Raw genomic sequence first — 16,668 nt, 5'->3', positions numbered from 1 at the left:
GGTGGCTATGAGCTGGGGACTCTAAATCATTCCCTCCACTTAGAACTCCTGTGGAACAGAAAGATTTCAAAACTCTTCTCTCCAAATGCCTAAATATTACAGAAGCAACTCAAGTTGTAAATTTCTTTTTCCTCACAATACCCTAGTAAAGAAGGTAGTGCTAGAACCACTGACTCCCATTTTGTAGCTGTGCAGAGGGGCTCAGAGGCTAAAGGGATTAGGGGCAGAGTGGATATCATGTTAGGATTGGAAGCTGAATGGGAATCCTGCCTCAAATGCTAGCTATGGAACTGGGGAAGCCACTTAATTTCTCTCAGCATCAGTTAACTATCTAAAAACAGGGGACAATTATAGCACTTACCTCAAAGAAGTTAGGTGCTGAAATGGTACCCAGCCTGGAGTGACTTATCTTCCTGAGTCCAAATCTGGCCTCAGCTACTACTAGTGTGACCCTGGGCCCTGTTTGCCTCAGTTTCCTCATGTGAAAAATGAGCTGGAGAAGGAAATGGCAGAACACTGTAGTATCTTTGCCAAGAATGCCCCAAATGGGGTCAGGAAGAGTCAGACAGGACACAACAACAACTCACAGAGATGTTCTGAGGATCAACTGAGGTAATATCTCTTATTATTGGCCGAAGTCATATCAATAGTATGAGAAGGAGCTATGACTTGAACCCACCCAGCTCTCCTAATTTCTAGGGTGGCCCCCGTACTTGTAATGCATTCCCTCCTTTCCTCAGCCTAGTAGAATCCCTAGTTTCCATAAAAGCTCAGCTGAAGTGCCACCCTGCCATAAGGCCTTTCATGACCCCAAAATACTTTGTATTTACTTATAGGTATACATCTTGTTTCCTTCCATGAAATGTAAGCTCCTTGAGGGTAGGGACTATTTCACCTTTTTTCTTTTTTTTTGTATACCCAACTCTTGTAGGATTTAATAAATGCTTGTGGATTGATTGTGGATTGATCAGCCTTTATAGGCTGATACTCTATATAGCTGTGGAAGCCCTTTTCAAAATTAAATTGTTAGACTCTTAGAGGTAAGAATAGCCACATCTGGGGATGGCTAGGTGGCCCAGTGAGCAGAGCATCAGCCCTGGAGTCAGGAGGACCTGAGTTCAAATTTGGCCTCAGACACTTAATACTTACTAGCCATGTGACCTTGGGCAAGTCACTTAACCCCAACTGCCCTGCCTTCCCCCCTCTAAAAAAAAAAGAATAGCCACATCTATGTAAAGGCTATATTGCTCCCTGTACCCCTTCAAATGGTACTTTACTGAGGCCTCTAATGTTGATTCATATTGAATCAAAGCAAAGAGGTAAAGTGACTTCTGCAACTGTATAGACTCACATCCAAGGGTCCTGGGGATTAATCACTATGGGCAACAATACAGAGTTCTGGACACTTGCCAAAAGCCATATTAGCATATTATCATAATGTCAGAGATGGAAAAAATTCTAAAGAACAATCTATTTATTTTCCGAAAAAGGGCATTGAGATCCAGAGAGGGGAAGGTGCTAACTCACACAGCAAGTCAAAGTCTAGATTAAAATCTAGGTTTCCAGACTCCTATCTCAACAATAAATTTCATATATAAGGTGCCTAATAATTTTTTTAATGAGTAAGTGAATGAAGGAATAAAAGTAAGATAATGTGCCTGTCAATTGGACCTACTCTTTTAAGAAGTTTTTGCTAGATTCATCTGTGGGGTAATTGAATAAAATCTGATAGTGAATTTTTATTAGATTTTTTTTTCAGCTCTGTATCCCAGGAAATAACATACAACCTTACATTTGTAGTAGGTACTTAATCAGTGTTTGTTGAATTCAACTCAACACCTAAAGAAGCAGCCTACTAACAGCTAAAAGAGAATCTGCTCTGTGAGCTGGGTTCTGGCACCAACATTTAATGGCTTTCTGGACACTGAACCTCAGTGCCCCAGTATCTCTGTGACTTCCAATCTCCACCTACCCTTCAGACATCTTGAACTAGATGTCCAGTAGCTGTCTTAACTTGAACATGTCAACAACCAAACTCATTATCTTTCCACTGAAACCCTTTCCTATGACTATCAAGGTCTTGCCATCCAGATGTTATCCTTAACTCCTTACTATCTCTTTACCCTCCATATCTAATTTGTTTTGAAAGTCTCTGGATTTCATCTTTGCAATATCTCTCTCCAGCAGGTCTTCTTCTCTCCTATGATTCTCTGCCACCCTGGTGAAGTCCTTCAACACTTAATGCCTGGACTACTGCAATAGCCTGCTGGTGGGTGTGCCTGCTTCAAGTCTCCCCACTCCAATTCATTCTCTATTTAGCCAAAAAAGTGATTTTCCTAAATCCAAGGTCCAACCATGTTACTCCCCATCCTCTCCCACCTACTTCCATCCCTCCAATGCTTAATAAACTACAATGGCTCCCAATTTTTTTCTAAGATCAAATACAAAATCCTTTGTTTGGTATTACAAATCCTTCATAACTTAGCCCCCTCCTATCTTTCCACTTTTTTTTGGAGAAGGGAAGGCAAGGCAATTGGGGTTAAGTGATTTGCCCAAGGTCACACAATAGTGTCAATGTCTGAGGCTGGATTTGAACTCAGGTCCTCCTAACTCCAGAACCAGTGCTCTATTCACTGTGCCACCTAGCTGCCCCCATTCTTTTTATACTTTATTCCTCACCTCATATTCTTACATCCAGTGACATTGGCCTCCTGCCTGTTCCTCAAACAAAACACTCCATCTCTTGGCTCCTGGCATTTTCTCGGTCTGTCCACCATGCCTGTAATGTTCCTCCTCCTGACTCTGCCCACTGCCTTCCCTGGCTCCCTTTAGGTCCCAACTAAAATCACATATTCTACAGGAAGTCTTTCCCAACCCCTCTTAATTCTAGTGCCTCCCCTCTGTTACTCAGACATATTTGTTTTGTTTGTCTCCCTCACTAGATTGTGAGCTACTTGATGGCAGAGACTGTCTTCTGCCCCTTTTTGTATCCCCAGTGCTTATCATGGTACCTGGCACTTTGTAGTAGCTTGGTAAATGTTTATTGACTGTTTCTTACCTGTAAAATGGAGATAATATTCACTATCTATCTCCATGAAAGTGTTGTTGTGATGGCATTTTGCTAAACTTTAAAGTGTTATAAAAAAAAATGGGAGCCACTGTTTGTTGTTTTTAAATCTTCTATGTCCCTGACCTGTTTCAACCCTTCTCTGACTCTTTCTGGATAAAGTAGTCATTTCTCTGCTTCTGTCCACATAAAAGCTCTGTGAACAATCCAGAAGTAGAGGATTATAACCTGTTTCATGGCTATGGCAAATGCCCCAAGAGTAAAAAGGATATTTTACTCATAGAACCTGGTTAAGGAAGCTGGACAAGTAGAACTGAAACTGGAAGGGTTCGAGAATCCTAAGCCTACATTGGGACAGGAGATGGGGAAAGGGTATAGGGGGAAGAGGAGCAGAGAGAGGACTGGGGAGGAAAAGGGAATAAAGGGAGAAGATGGAGAGCCAATTATTTTCTGATCCTTTTTATTAATCAGAAAAACAGAAGCCTGACTGTGTCTGACACTGGTGTAGTAGAAAGTCCACTGGGCTTGCTACCTAGGTGAAAAGTCCCTTCCCCTTCCTGGACCTGTTTTCTCATCAGTAAAACAGGAGGATTAGCCCTCCCAGCTCTAAATCTGCAAGCTTCTAACCTCCCCAGTTTCCTCCTCTGTAAAAGGATCAAGTTAGGCTCCCTTAAGGTCCCTCCCAGCTCTGAATGGATTCCATTTTTTTTAAACATGGTCAGATCTTTATTAAACATCACAACTATTTAGGGGAAAGGAAGATGAAAAATGACATTACTATTGCAAGTATGTATTATCCAGTGGCAGTAGCATATTTGATCTTCATGATTACTATATGAATGTTTGATTATCATGTTTCAGGGCATAGATAGTAAGAAGGGGAAAAAAGTAAGACTGTTCTTATCCATAAGGTTTTTATTCTACCATTCCCAAAGATGATGATCACCTCTAGCTATAATGGTCCAATATTTAGATACTGTTCATCTTTGTGCAAATGACTCATATTTATGTATCTATCCTTAAATAACAGAACCAACTACCTCACCAACTTCCTGCTGTACTTCTCCAACTAGATGTCCCAACATTTCTCAACATTTCAAAACAGAACCCATCTTTCCCCTTAAATATACTTTTCTAATGAATTTCTCTTTCTCTATCAAAGGCACTGCTATCATTCCACTCACTTAGGTTCTCAAAGTCAGAGTTATCCTCAATTTTTTACTCTCCCTCACATCACATATTCAGCTGCCAAGTTTTGTCAGTTCTATATCCATAAAATTTCTTGTCTCTGATCCTTTTTATTCCTATGGATGACACTCTAGTTAAGACTTTTTAGGACTTCTTACTCGGCATTTTCAATAGCCCTCTAATAGTAGATCCCATTATTTTCCAAATAAAACTAGCCTTTATGGCTGGAGATTTGGGCAGCATGGATGAGCAAGATGGAGGGGTTACAGGGTATGACCTGGGGAGAGGCCCAAGTCAGAAGCTTTGGTCCAGCTATCAGGGAGCAAGAGGAAAGGAATCTTCCTAGTTTAGCTGTTCTTAAAAGGGGGCCATTCTTGACTGGCAGTCCCAAGGTCAGCTTGGTTTCTGAAACATTCCTGCTCAGAATCAGGGTCAGAGTTGAAGTTTCTAGTTTTGCCCTGTCACTAAGTCACTGTGTCCTTGGATAAGTTATTAAATTTTTCTGAACTGCCACTTCTTTAACAGTGCATGATATCAAATGTTTTCTAAGGTCCTTTCTAGAGCTAAGTATAGCTTAATCTTAATTCCAAAGTGAACAAAAATAAAAACTTGGTCTCAACTGAGGTTCTTCTCCCCACCTGACTGGGAAACAAAGAAACTGATTGACTTCTATCCCATGGTTCCCATGGGGAATGAAAAAGAAGGGAGAGTGAAGGAGAGTGGTTAGAAGCCCTGGTTCCAGGAACCTTCACAACTCTTGCCCCCTCTGACTTCCACCCATAGGAGCTTAACTCTGGTGGTGAGATATAAGAGAACTCAAGGCCTTAGGCACACACTAGAATTTGAAAAACTGTGATCTAGCCAAGGAATACTTTATGGGAGCTGGGTCAGAGATTGTCACAGGGGAGCCTGGGAAGAGGGTACCCCTCTCCTGAAGCCAAGGCAGTGTTGTAGGACTGGACTGGGAAAGAAGCAAAAGCCTGGCTTCTACAGGATTGTAGCCTTTAGTCAGAGGTTTTCCTCCCCAGAGAAGGAAACACAGGGTACAAGATGGACAGACATTTTAACCTGATTGTCTTCCCCTACCTCAGTAACTGTCCTGTACAAAGGCCTAATTGGATAAAGGGAGTAAAACAGAGAGAGACAAATAAAAGGTCTTCCCAAGATTCTCCAGTATTGTTCAGTCCTTCCTCCAGCCCATGGGTGACTGGTCCTAAGCCCTTCAGGAAGAGATCTCTAGGGAAGGAGCTACTACGGATTCCCTCATTGCTAAGAAGGACACGGGCACAGCATAAGGTTGAAGGAAAATGTGAGGGAGGGCTCTTCCTGAGGTTCTGTCATCCTTGCCCCCCCCATTCCTTTCTACCCCAGAACTGGGCCCTCTCCAAGTCATCTTTACTCTCTTCTGTGGCTGACCTCTCAGGACCAGAGTCTGTAGCCCAGTGAAATTCATTCTGACTTCTCCTCCTCCAGTTCCCAAATTCTGGGGCTCTTTCCCAATCTTAAACCAGGAGCCCAGCAGGTTTCCATGTATCTGGACTTTGCAGGAATTAAAGAGGAATGGCATCCTGGTATAGTGTTTGGGTGTTAGGTTTCTCCTTCCCCCCACTTAGGTTGGTATCTGCCCACCCCGCCTTTATTACTGCATTGCAGAACGTCTGGAACTCTCAGAGGAGGCCTCACCCCAGACTGTGCTGAGATTTGGGCATCCCAAAGCCCAATCAGACAGTCCGATAAGCGGGTGCGTGGGAGGGGAGTGGGGGCGGGAGTCTACCAGCACAGGCAAAAAAATAAAAAGCAAGGACATTGTCTCCTGCAGTTGGTTACCCTAACCAAGGTTTCTTTCACCAGAACGCTGGGAGAGTGCTTCAAGAAGAAAGGCCACAAGTCTTTACACCTCAACCCATCTTTCATTGGCCCACCTCCTCCAATAGGAATCTCCGCCCCCGTCGGCTACTGACCTTGAAAGAAAAGTGGAGCGTGCACAAGATGCCGCCCAGCTCTGCTGACAGTGTGTTTTTGAGAAGGCAGCCAGTTATTTGTGCCAGAATCGATCATTTTTATTGTTCCTTTAGTTTGCTAGATGTAAATCTCAGAGAGAGAGAGAGAGAGAGAAAGAGAGAGAGTGTCAGCTAGGGGCTCTATGAATTGTACCCCACCCCCACTCCATGTTCACAACAGAGAATCTGAGAGAAACAACGAGAGGCTGAGACAGAAAGAAAGACCTAGAACCAGAGAACTTAGAGACAGGCAGCGAGAATGGGAAAGAGAAATCAAGAGAACGAGAGGCAATGAGAGAGAGCCAGAGAGATAGAGAGACAGAAGAGCAGAAAGGGTAGGCAGAGAGACAGATTTAGGAAACAAGAGGAGAAAGAGAGAGAATGAGAAACGAGAAAGACAGATGTAGGAGTAAAAGAGCAATTGTCTACTGAATAAAATTAAAATTCCCTATCCTGTCACATAAATCTTTCACAGCCCGGGTTCAATTTACTTGTCCAGTTCTATTTCCTTCCTACTCTTCCCCTTCCAAGTATTGTACAACATTTTGTACAACCAGTCTTGTATTCTTGACCCATTTTCTCTCTTTTTTTCTTCCTCTTTCTCTCTCTTCATTTCCTAACGCTTATCCCTACTTTCTGAAGTGGACCCCCTCTGTCCTTCAGTTGAAGTTTCTCTTCTTCAAGGTTCAGGTGCCACTTCTTCCTGGAAGCCTTCCAGGACCACTCTATCCCTAGATTAAAGAGACCCCTCCATCTTCAAAATGCTTGTATTACCCAGTCCGTATCTTTCCTTTCCCTTTACCCCACTCTCCTTGGTATTCAGTTAATTGGGGGCATAACTTTCCCATCTCTATTAGATTGGAAGCTCCCTGAAAGCATACCTGAATACTGTGTCTAACTGAATCCAGAGCGGAGTGTGAATAGTAATCCTGATTAATAAACTAAACTGAACGACAGAAGAGATAGGAACAGAAGCAGAGATATGCTGGGAGGGGAGAGTGGGGATTCACTCATTTCTTTGGAATCTTCTGTGAGTACGAAAGACCAAGAAGACATTTCAAACCAGCCTCTCAAACGAGGCACCAAAGCAGTGAAGCAGTCTGGGTGAAGCGGCAGGCCATCGACGAGGGGGGATTCACCAAAGCAACTCAAAAAACGCCTCCCCAGGGGAGGACTTTCTTCCCTTTCCCAGAGAGCTATAGCGAGCTCTCCGAGCTGCCCTAGCGCCCACCCTGCACTCTGTTTCTCATTCTCCTCATCACTGTCAGTCTTAAAAACCTAAAAACGTCTACTCTAGACAATCCGTGAGGGCAGAGGGCGATAACACCGAGACTCCCTCTATGGTTTTGAGAAGGCGAAGGTTGGGGCTTTTGAACTGAGAAGGGGAGAGAAGGAAGGCAGTTTTAAAAGTAGGGTTTCTGAATCTGTCTACACAGGTAAAGAAAAATGGACTAACTAGATAAACCTGGCAAATTGCTCCCTACAACTGAAGAAAAAAGGGATTTGTAATCAAAAAGATGAGGGTTGGTTTTGTAGAGAGATCAAATCCTTTCTTCTTCCTTTTGACCAAAATGAGTGGGGGCGGGATTAGAGAAACCCTATTTCCACTTTGACCCGGCCGTCATGTTTTTTAGCTACGCGTCTAAGATTCAGGGGGAGGAGTTTCAGTGTTTGCATATATCATAAGAGCAAGTGGCAGTGTCATAGATAGTATTTAAATCTAGAAGAGAATGGAGAGGTCAGTTGTTCCCAATGCCCTCTGTTTATAGATAAAGAGACTGAGACTCGGAAAAAATTAAATGATTTGGGCATGATCACTCGAGAGACCCGGGATTCAAACCTCCCCCCCCCCCCCCCCCGCAGTTTTTGTCCGATTTTCAGATACAGAATTCTTTCAACTATACCACATAGCCCCAAAAACGGGTGAGTAGAGTTAGAGAGAAAAAGAGTGACAGCAAGTTATCTAGGCTGCAATTTCAAATTCTGGAGGGTTTCTGCAAAGGCTACGTGAACTCTCAATCATTCAGTCAACAAGCATTTAAGTGTGCAGAGTAGCGTGCCTAGGTACTGAGGCGGACGAAAAATTTAAGTAAAACAACCCCTTTCCTCATGGAACCCCTCCTCTAGAAGACAATTTTCCTTCTGCCCATCTCTTTTTCCATTTCTTTCTATTGACCAGCTAGACATCTCCCTATTGATGTTTTAGTCATAACCTAAATGGTTCATCCGTTGACTTTAAGCATAGTGCCCTGCACTAAGGAAGTGTTTAATAAATATTTCTTGACTGAACGACGAATGAACTATTTTTTTAGTTGAAGTGGATCTCACCTTACTTTTTTTTCTAGCTGCAGGATCATCCTGTCGCAACAGATAGAGGCGAAAAATAAAGTGCTGGGATCAAAAACAAACAAAAAACACTCCAAGTCACAGGGTCATTGTTTCCTCTTTATTTGTGGATATAACTATGAACCACATCTTATGTTAAAGATAGATTTTTTTTCTGATATACATTTTCATCTCATTTACCACAATTACACCACACGCACATTTGAACAGCTCCACAATCTGATAGGTTGCACAGAATGGGGTGGGTTTTGTTTCCTGAAATCCAACAAGTTGCAGTTTATGTTCACCTCCCCCCCACCCAAAGAAAAGAATGAAACGTAAAAGAAACAAATTCCAGTTTATGTTTTCAGCTGAAGGCAAAATGTCCTCAGAAACGGGAAGCTTGCTGGCGATGGGGGAAAAGCGGAAGATTCTGGGCATATTTGTTGATTGGGAATTCCTTCCCATTCCCCATCCCCAGTCGAAACTCAGAGTCCCTGGACAGTTTCTCCCTCCCTAGGCGCCCCTACCGTAATATGTGCTGCACGTCCTAGAACAGCCTACAAAGTGCAAAATGCGCTTGGGACGAACCCACCCACACTGCTCTGGGATCGGTGCCGGGGGGGGGGGGGGGGGGGTGTAGGGGGAGGAGGAGACTCACAGACGGGTTAGCCTGGGCCTTGTCTATTGCATAGAGTCCTCGTGATCTCCTGCTGGAGCAAATCCCAGGAAAGGGGTTTTAGTGGGAAAAATTCCCTCAAATATTGACTCGGGTTTCCCTGTCCTCTGATGCCTCACCCCAACCTAACCCCCAGCTTTATTTTTAAATAAATACACGAATCCAAATTAAAACAAAATAAAGGCTTTGATTTAGGATTATTCCATTTCCCTCCAGAATAATTAAAAACAAGAAAATAGATATTTAAATTTAAAACTTAGATCGAAAAACTAAACAAAAAATCTAAGACTATGGGAAAAGAGAGGGGCAGGGGGAGGGGGAGGGGGAGGAGTGAATGGGATAAGAGCTTGGCCAGTGGCGATACAGTCCAAAAGCCTAGACACGTCTAGATAGACAATGTAGATCCTGCCTACCCCAAATGAACGGGACTGGATGGGGAGGGTCACAGAGATGCAAACAGCTGGACTGGGCAAGGCTTGGGGAGGGTGGGATGGGGAGGATTCCATAGGGGTGTGGGATCTGGACTGGGTGCGGCCGTCTTTGGGCCACTCACCCCAGCCACCCAAGCCCAAGACTGGAAAGGCCTGGATAGGAAAAAATACAGAGATGGAGCCTGGGGGAACTGGCAGAATGGGACTGGATTGGGCTGGATGGGATGGAACTGGGCAGAAAGCAGCCAAGGAACCTGTGGGACCGGAGAGAGAAGGCTGGAAGCAGTGCAGGTGTCCATGAGAGAGGGGAAGTTGCCAAGAGGACGCCCGCCAGCCCATCAGCCTTTCTGCCGCTGTCACAGGGTTTTAGTCTTCTGAATTGGTTCGGTAAGCCTCGATGAGCCCCTCCAGGGAGTGCACGAATCCGGACACGCTGCAGATGCCGCCAATGAGGAAAATGGCCGCGTCGAAGAAGACGTGGTGCCAGAGTAACTTCCGCCAGAGCAGCTTGAGATGGAAGAGGCTGGGCAGCAGGAAGCAGAGGCCCGCACCCGTCAAGCTACCAGTGAGGCCCATGAGCAGCGCAAAATGCGGCACGTAAATGGCCATTAGCAGCGTGAACACCACGAGAGCGCAGCGCAGCGTCAGCCCCCAGGGCTTCAGCCGTCCGTCGCCCCCATAGCAGTTGGGGAGGAAGGTGCGGCTACCTTCCTGGAAGAGGGACTTCTCCAGTACTTCCACAGCAGCAAAGAATGGCAGCGGGTAGGATAGCAGCGCCTTGGCCACCAAGAAGATGTTTACCACAGCACGAATGGTGGATGGCAGGTTATCGGTGATGACCTCTTTGGTCTCGTCGGCCCAGGTCAGGTAGGCCACTAGCGCAAAGAGGCCCTTCAGCACGCAGGCCGCGATGTGCGTCCAGTTCATCATGCAGTGGAACTCCTTAGGCTTCTGCATATTGCCTTCCAAGGACGGGAGGAAGATTTGTGAGGTGTAGCTAAAGACGATGATGCCTATAGAGATGGGGAACTTCTTCACGTCTATGTAAAACTTGACCTTCTCCCAAGCCCAGTCCCGGGCCCTGGACAGGCAGTAGGCAATGACAAGGATATTGATAACGAAGTGGGCCAAGGTGCAGAGCAAACTGAATTTGGAGACGGCTTTTAGATTTTTCAAAAAGGCGCAGGGCAATAACGCCGCAGTGGCGATGATAGACCAGGACTTCTGAGAGACCGGCAAGCTGGGAAAGCTGTTGTACATCAGATTGCCACTGACCACTACATAAAGGATGCACGTCATGACCAACTCGATAATCTGGGCCACATTGACTATCCTCCCTCCCAGTTTGGGGAACCTGGGAGAGCAGCAGGCGTTCGCAATGTCCACGTAGGAGTCCCTCACCCTGACTATCTCCCCGTCTTCATTTTCCTCGTAGAGGCACGCGATGAGGATTTTGCCAGTGTAGCAGCAAACCACAGCGGCGAAAATAATTAAAAACAGTCCTAAATATCCTCCGTGCAGAATCGCATAGGGTAGGCCCAGGACAAACATTCCCTACAAGAGACAAAACGGAAACGAAATAGCTTGGTGGGCCTGAGCTCAGCTTTGGCTAGGGAGGGGAGGGGAGGTAGAGGAGGAGGAAGGAAGGAGAAGGTGTGTGTGTGTGTGTGTGTGTGTGTGTGTGTGTGTGTGTGTGTGTGTGTGTGTGTGTGTGTGTGTGTGTGTGTGTAACACTGTAGACTGCCATCAGAGCCTTAATGCCCCAGTTCCCTTCTCCCCAGAGTTCTAGCTTCGGGGCTTCGGAAATAGCGGGATTTGGAAACGGAAAGAAACGAAATTGAGGGGAACTAAGGTCCTCGAGTTTTACCTTTCTCACAGTGCGTCCCCTACTCCTCCCTCACCCCCAACAACTAGTCTTGTCCTCAATCCCGAATTCAAAGCCTTTCTTCTTCCCACTAGGAAGGCAGCGCTAAAGTGAGCCTCAACAGAAACCTCCTCGGGCTTTGGGCTGCGCGACCTCTTGGCGGGAAGTGGGCAGCCAAGCCTGTCCAAGAGTCTTGACGAGGACTGGGACTCTAGATGCCCGCCAACCTCAGCGCACCGGGGGGAAGGCCGACTGGCTAATCTATAGCGAGGCCTCTCTGTAGGGGGAGGTCCTCCGTACAGGGAAGTTTGCCAGTGGCGCTACGTTGCCGGGGATCTCGACCAACTCGCTCCTCTTGGGTCTAGTAGCCCTGAATACAGGCTTCGCCAGGTCGCAGATTCAGCTTTCAACTGGTAACTGAAAAAGCTTTCACGAGGACATTCAATAAAAGGTCTGACAGCACCTCCCTACTTTCGTCTGCTCTAGGAGAATTAGTCCCTGCTGCCAGAGCCATAGGGAGAAGGACAAGACAGAGAATACCAGAACAGAACCAGCAGGGTAAGGGAGGCCTCGGTCTCTAGGGGCAGACTGTTGGAAAGCTCCCTGCTCCGCCCCTCCTCTGAGCCCCCGCCTCTCTTCCCTAGCCCCCTAGCCCGCCCCTAAAGGCCCAGGACTCCGAATTCACATCCTAGAACCTTAGAAGGGACGTTCCCCTCTCTAACTCTGTGAAGATATTTAATCTCTTTGCCGCTCTCCTCTGCTTAGTTTTCCGTCGGAACCGGGATTTGCATTGAAAGAAAAGAGGAATCGAGGGTGGTATGAGATTGCGTGTGTGTCGAATCTGTACTTGGTCAGATTTGTCTCTCCTAGAGATCTGTCTGTCACACACACACACACACACACACACACACACATCTATTTCGGTCATTGGCTATCTGCCCCACAGGGGGTCTGTAGGCCAGGATCCATGACAATGCGTGTTAATGTCCGTTTGTGATTTTGTTTGACTCTTGTGTATTGCTCGGGTCTCTATCTGTCCCGGAGCTCTGCGTGGGAGAATCGAAGGCAACCAGGGGGTGGGGAGTAGGTTGCGGGGAGAGGAGATTGAAAAGAGCTTCTAGGTCAGATATTTCTCTTGCAGCTTTGCCCTGAAAGTGGATCCATTCCAGAACGACTGACAATCCCATGATTTCTCAGCCTTGTTTTTTTCTCTTTTCTGTCTCTCAGCTTCCCCTCCATTTCGTTTTCTCTCTTCACACCCCCCCCCCTTAATCCCTGAATCTTACTTATGTCTCTGCCTATTTTTTTTTTTTCAGTCTGTTTCTACGTTCCTGATAGACTGTGTCTGTTTACAGGATCCTCTGTCTTTGTCTCTACTCTTTCTGGATCTCTCTAGAGCTGTGTCTCTGTCTCTCTTTTCGTGTATGTCTCTGTCTCTGCCCGTTTACCTCTGCAATATCTGCTTTTCTCTCTCAGATTCTGTCTCTGTGACCCTCCGTCTGTCATTTTGCCTCTGTCCTTGTCCACGTATGTGTCACAGCTTCGGTGATGCTCTGCCTCATTTTGTTTGCCCCCTCACCGTTCCCTTATGTCATAACTTCAGTATCTATTTAACTCCCCTTCTCACCACATCTCTGTTTCTATGTCTATCTCCATGTCCTCCTATCTACTTCTGTTTCTGTTTCTGCTTCCCCCATGCCCTGGTTTCTCTGTGTATATATGTCCCTCCGCGCTTAGTAAATCAGTAAGTGCTTCGCTTCCTCAGTCACCGCCGCAGTGTCCCTGGAGGGGAGGGAGGGTGGCGCTTACCTGGATGGCGTTGGTCACATTCCACCCTGCTTCCCAGGCAGTGATCTTGGGCTTGTCCTGGCCACCCCCGAATTCAGAGCACATGCCCTGCTCCTTGGAACCCGAGGGGGGCAGGGGCCCGGAGCCATCCCTCTGGTAGTGGAAGTCACCCTCGACGGGCGGCTCAGCGCCCTCCTCACTGGGCTCGGATTTGAGGATGTCCATCTGCAGTCCCTGCCGATGCTCCAGGTCCAAATCGTCGCAATGGGCGAAGCCCACAGCCTCCTCGTCAGTGGCCGCCTGGAAGCCCATCCTGGCGAACATGCCACTCACCTTGGCCTGGGACTTGTTGGACACAGAGGTGGCCACATTGGACAGTTTGCTGCGAATCAAGGTGGCCATGGCTGCAACTTGGACCCGACCCACTCCACGGACAGTTAAGGAGGCTGGAGGTCACCTGGGCAGCCTCCCGGCGCAAGCTATGCACTGGCTTTAGCGATGGCTGGTGAAACCGCTATCTCCACTTTCCCCCCACGTTCTTCCTTCTCCACCCACTGGCACCCTGGATCATGACCTCTCTCTGCGCTTGGAGATCAGGAGGTGGTGGGTCTGGGGGCCAGGCCTGGGCGGAAGGACTGGTAGAGACTGGAGGGAGGCGGCGCCGTCAGCAGCGGCGGTGCTAGTGCACTGCAGAGAAGCCGAAGGGGCGCGGGAGGGGATGGGGGAGCACGAACAGCAGCGTCAGATCTCCAACGCAAGCCTGGCGCGGCGCACCGCGTCCGCGGCCCAATGCGATCATCTGTCAAACGGGAGGGGGAAAAAATCCAGCGGAGGCGGGAGGGGGGAGAGGGGAGTAGGAGGGAGAAGGAGAGAAGAAGGGAGGGGAGGGAGAAGGAGAGAAAGGAAAGGGAGTGAAAAGAGAAGAGAGGAGAGGAAAGGAGACAAGAGCAGAGAAGTCGGAAGAAGGAAAGAGGGAGATAGGGGAATAGAGAAGACAGGAAAGGAGAAAAGGAGACAGGAGAAAAGGAGGAGACGAAAGGTGGGGAAGAAGTGGGGGGGGGGCGTGGAGCGGAGGGAAGAGAAAGTGCTGCATTTCTGGGGGAGGTTCTTCAGTGCCTTAGCCGAGCCCTTAGCCCTTCCTACCATCGACAGACTCCAGAATGGTGATGAGTTTGGATATTTTGGTTCCTCCCAAGTCTCTAATGCTCTGATTTCTGGTTAGTCCCTGAACCAAATCGGAAGCTCTGGAGCTTCGGAGTGGCCTCAAAGAAGCTTGCAAGAATCGGGCCTGAAAGATCCAAGAGGAGAAGAAACATCTAGCGCTCTTCAGTGTTACATCTTCTCTCTGCTTCCCTCTGTGTCTCTGTTTCTTGTCTCTTTCTGTGTCTGTCTCTCAATCAGACACTCACAGAGATACACCCTTGCGCACACACAAGAGAAAGTGCATGGCTCCTTGCCTCATCTCTGTCGGAAGTCTGGGTCATTTATTTCAATCAGAGAGAGGGGACTGGAGTGTCTCTAGAACTGAAGGATCAGGATGTATGTGTGGTGGGTTTCTGTCAGAGGTCTCTGTCCAGTGAGGATCATGGTTCAGGTCTCAGGCCTAGATGCCTCTCGACCCTTTGGGCCGACGATTTAAAGTGAGATCTATTTTCGGAAGCAGCAGTGAAGACTGGAGGTTGGTGATACATGCCTCCCCAATCCTCAGTTCATAGGCGCTCCCAGACGCGTGGCAGCACAGACTCAAGATCCCAAATCCCCTTCCTGCTTCGAATGTGCCTACTTCGTCGTATCCCTCCTATCTGTGTCTATCTGTGCGGCTCCAAGCGAGTCAGTCTGTGTCTGTACGCGCGGTTCTGTGTCAGTGCAATCAACAAGGAGTCCCAGGATGAGGGATGAATGGACCAAGAAGGGAGTCCAGGAGAACTCGGGAGGGAAGAGTCCCAGTAGAAGCCTCTAGAGGCTGACAGAGCTGACTGGAGGGGTTCAGCATAAAATTATTTTAGGGAAGTGTGCCCAGTCTCGGAAATTGTTTTTACAGAAGCAAAGGGCAATTAGCGAAGCAGGTATTCAGACCCCAACCCGACAATTCAGACGTGAACCATTTTCTCCAAATCATCTGGATCTTTCAGGCAAATTTTTTTCTGATCTCCCGGGGAGAGAGAAACGCAGGGAGGTTCAGGAGACAAAAATGAGGATTTTAAGTCTCTACTTTCACTTACATGTATAGATAGGCCTCCTACACCCAGAAACTAAGGGGAGAGAATTATTCGGAACAAACTGGAATAGAACTCAGTAAAGGCTATATAGAACCTGTCTGAGCTAATGCCAGGATCACAACCTCTTATGTCACAGGAGGCCTGAGCTGAGGGTCTGAGCCCCGAGACTGGAGAGGGAGTCGGACTGGGGGGAGGGGGAGGGGAAGAGGGAAGCTGAGAGCTTGTGTTTGTGTCTAGGAGAGATTATGCCTGTGTTCCCATGATACATGATACATGTCTGTATCACTGTGTATACCCCTCTCTATGAGTGTCTGTGTTCCAGTCTCTGGTGTGGGGGGGTGTATATGCAGGCGTTTTTAAGTCTCTGTATACATGCTTTTGTGACAGTGTGTGCAAGTAGATTCTGGAAGGGTGCATTTCTCCGTGTGTTCGTGCTAGCATCTCTGCATGAACGTGTTGTGCTCATGGCGGGTGATGGTGGTGTACAGGTCCAGTTTACCTCCCCAAATCTCTATGACCCAAAAGCCTTATCCCCAAACAGAACAAAACCCAATTATTGCAGCCGGCCTTTCTCCCTACCCTGACAAAACTGAGATTATTCACTGGAAGGGTTGGAGGTGGGGATGACACTGTGTTTCCCCCTAGGAATCCATTTCTCTTTGGGAATTCCTCCCACGCCCTTCACCAGATCTTCGTAGAAAAAGGGGTGCAGAAAGAGGTTTAGAGGGCTCTCCTTTCCCCCAGGCGCAAAAGGAATTAACTCTAGTCAGTGAGCAAAGAGGTCACCGACCACACTAGAACACCTGGAGCATTCTCAGCTCAGGACAGAGAGCTTTACAGAAGACAACCTCTCTTCCCATTCAAGACACTCACATAATCACCCAGGCTATCATACTCACAGTCCCCACACACACAAACCACTGAGAGAGACCATACACAGAAAGATTCATAGAAACCTGCACTGAGATCGGTCCACATAGACACCTCCCCTTCCCATTCATCCATCTCTCACAGAGACCCCTATCTCATCACTTCAGTCCTCCAACAGAAACCCTGGCACACACTTCCAAAAATCCTCCAGAAATATCCTCCTGTACAAAGACCCAT

The 16,668-nt window shown here is 47.3% G+C and overlaps 1 protein-coding gene across 1 annotated transcript; it reads right to left on the bottom strand.

Annotated features, from left to right (window-relative positions):
- Window positions 1-9,557: 9,557 nt before the first annotated feature.
- SLC32A1 (solute carrier family 32 member 1) lies at window positions 9,558-14,114 on the bottom strand. The gene is made up of 2 exons (XM_069063496.1): window positions 13,364-14,114; window positions 9,558-11,244 (listed from the first exon to the last, which is right to left on the bottom strand). Exons 1-2 carry the CDS (start codon window positions 13,742-13,744, stop codon window positions 10,057-10,059), a joined length of 1,569 nt encoding a protein of 522 aa, XP_068919597.1. The 5' UTR covers window positions 13,745-14,114; the 3' UTR covers window positions 9,558-10,056.
- Window positions 14,115-16,668: the final 2,554 nt, after the last annotated feature.

The sequence above is a fragment of the Petaurus breviceps genome, unplaced genomic scaffold, assembly GCF_028583685.1.
Source record: "Petaurus breviceps papuanus isolate PSGF00001 unplaced genomic scaffold, PetGlider_PUasm1.0 90591, whole genome shotgun sequence".
Taxonomy (NCBI): Eukaryota; Metazoa; Chordata; class Mammalia; order Diprotodontia; family Petauridae; genus Petaurus; species Petaurus breviceps.
This window is presented reverse-complemented; position numbering and strand designations above follow the sequence as displayed.

Coding starts and splice junctions, on each gene's coding strand:
- SLC32A1 (XM_069063496.1), bottom strand. CDS start 13,744: ATGGCCACCTTGATTCGCAGCAAACTGTCCAATGTGGCCACCTCTGTG. Junction 11,245..13,363: donor ATGTGACCAACGCCATCCAG/GTAAGCGCCACC, acceptor TGTCTCTTGTAG/GGAATGTTTGTCCTGGGCCT.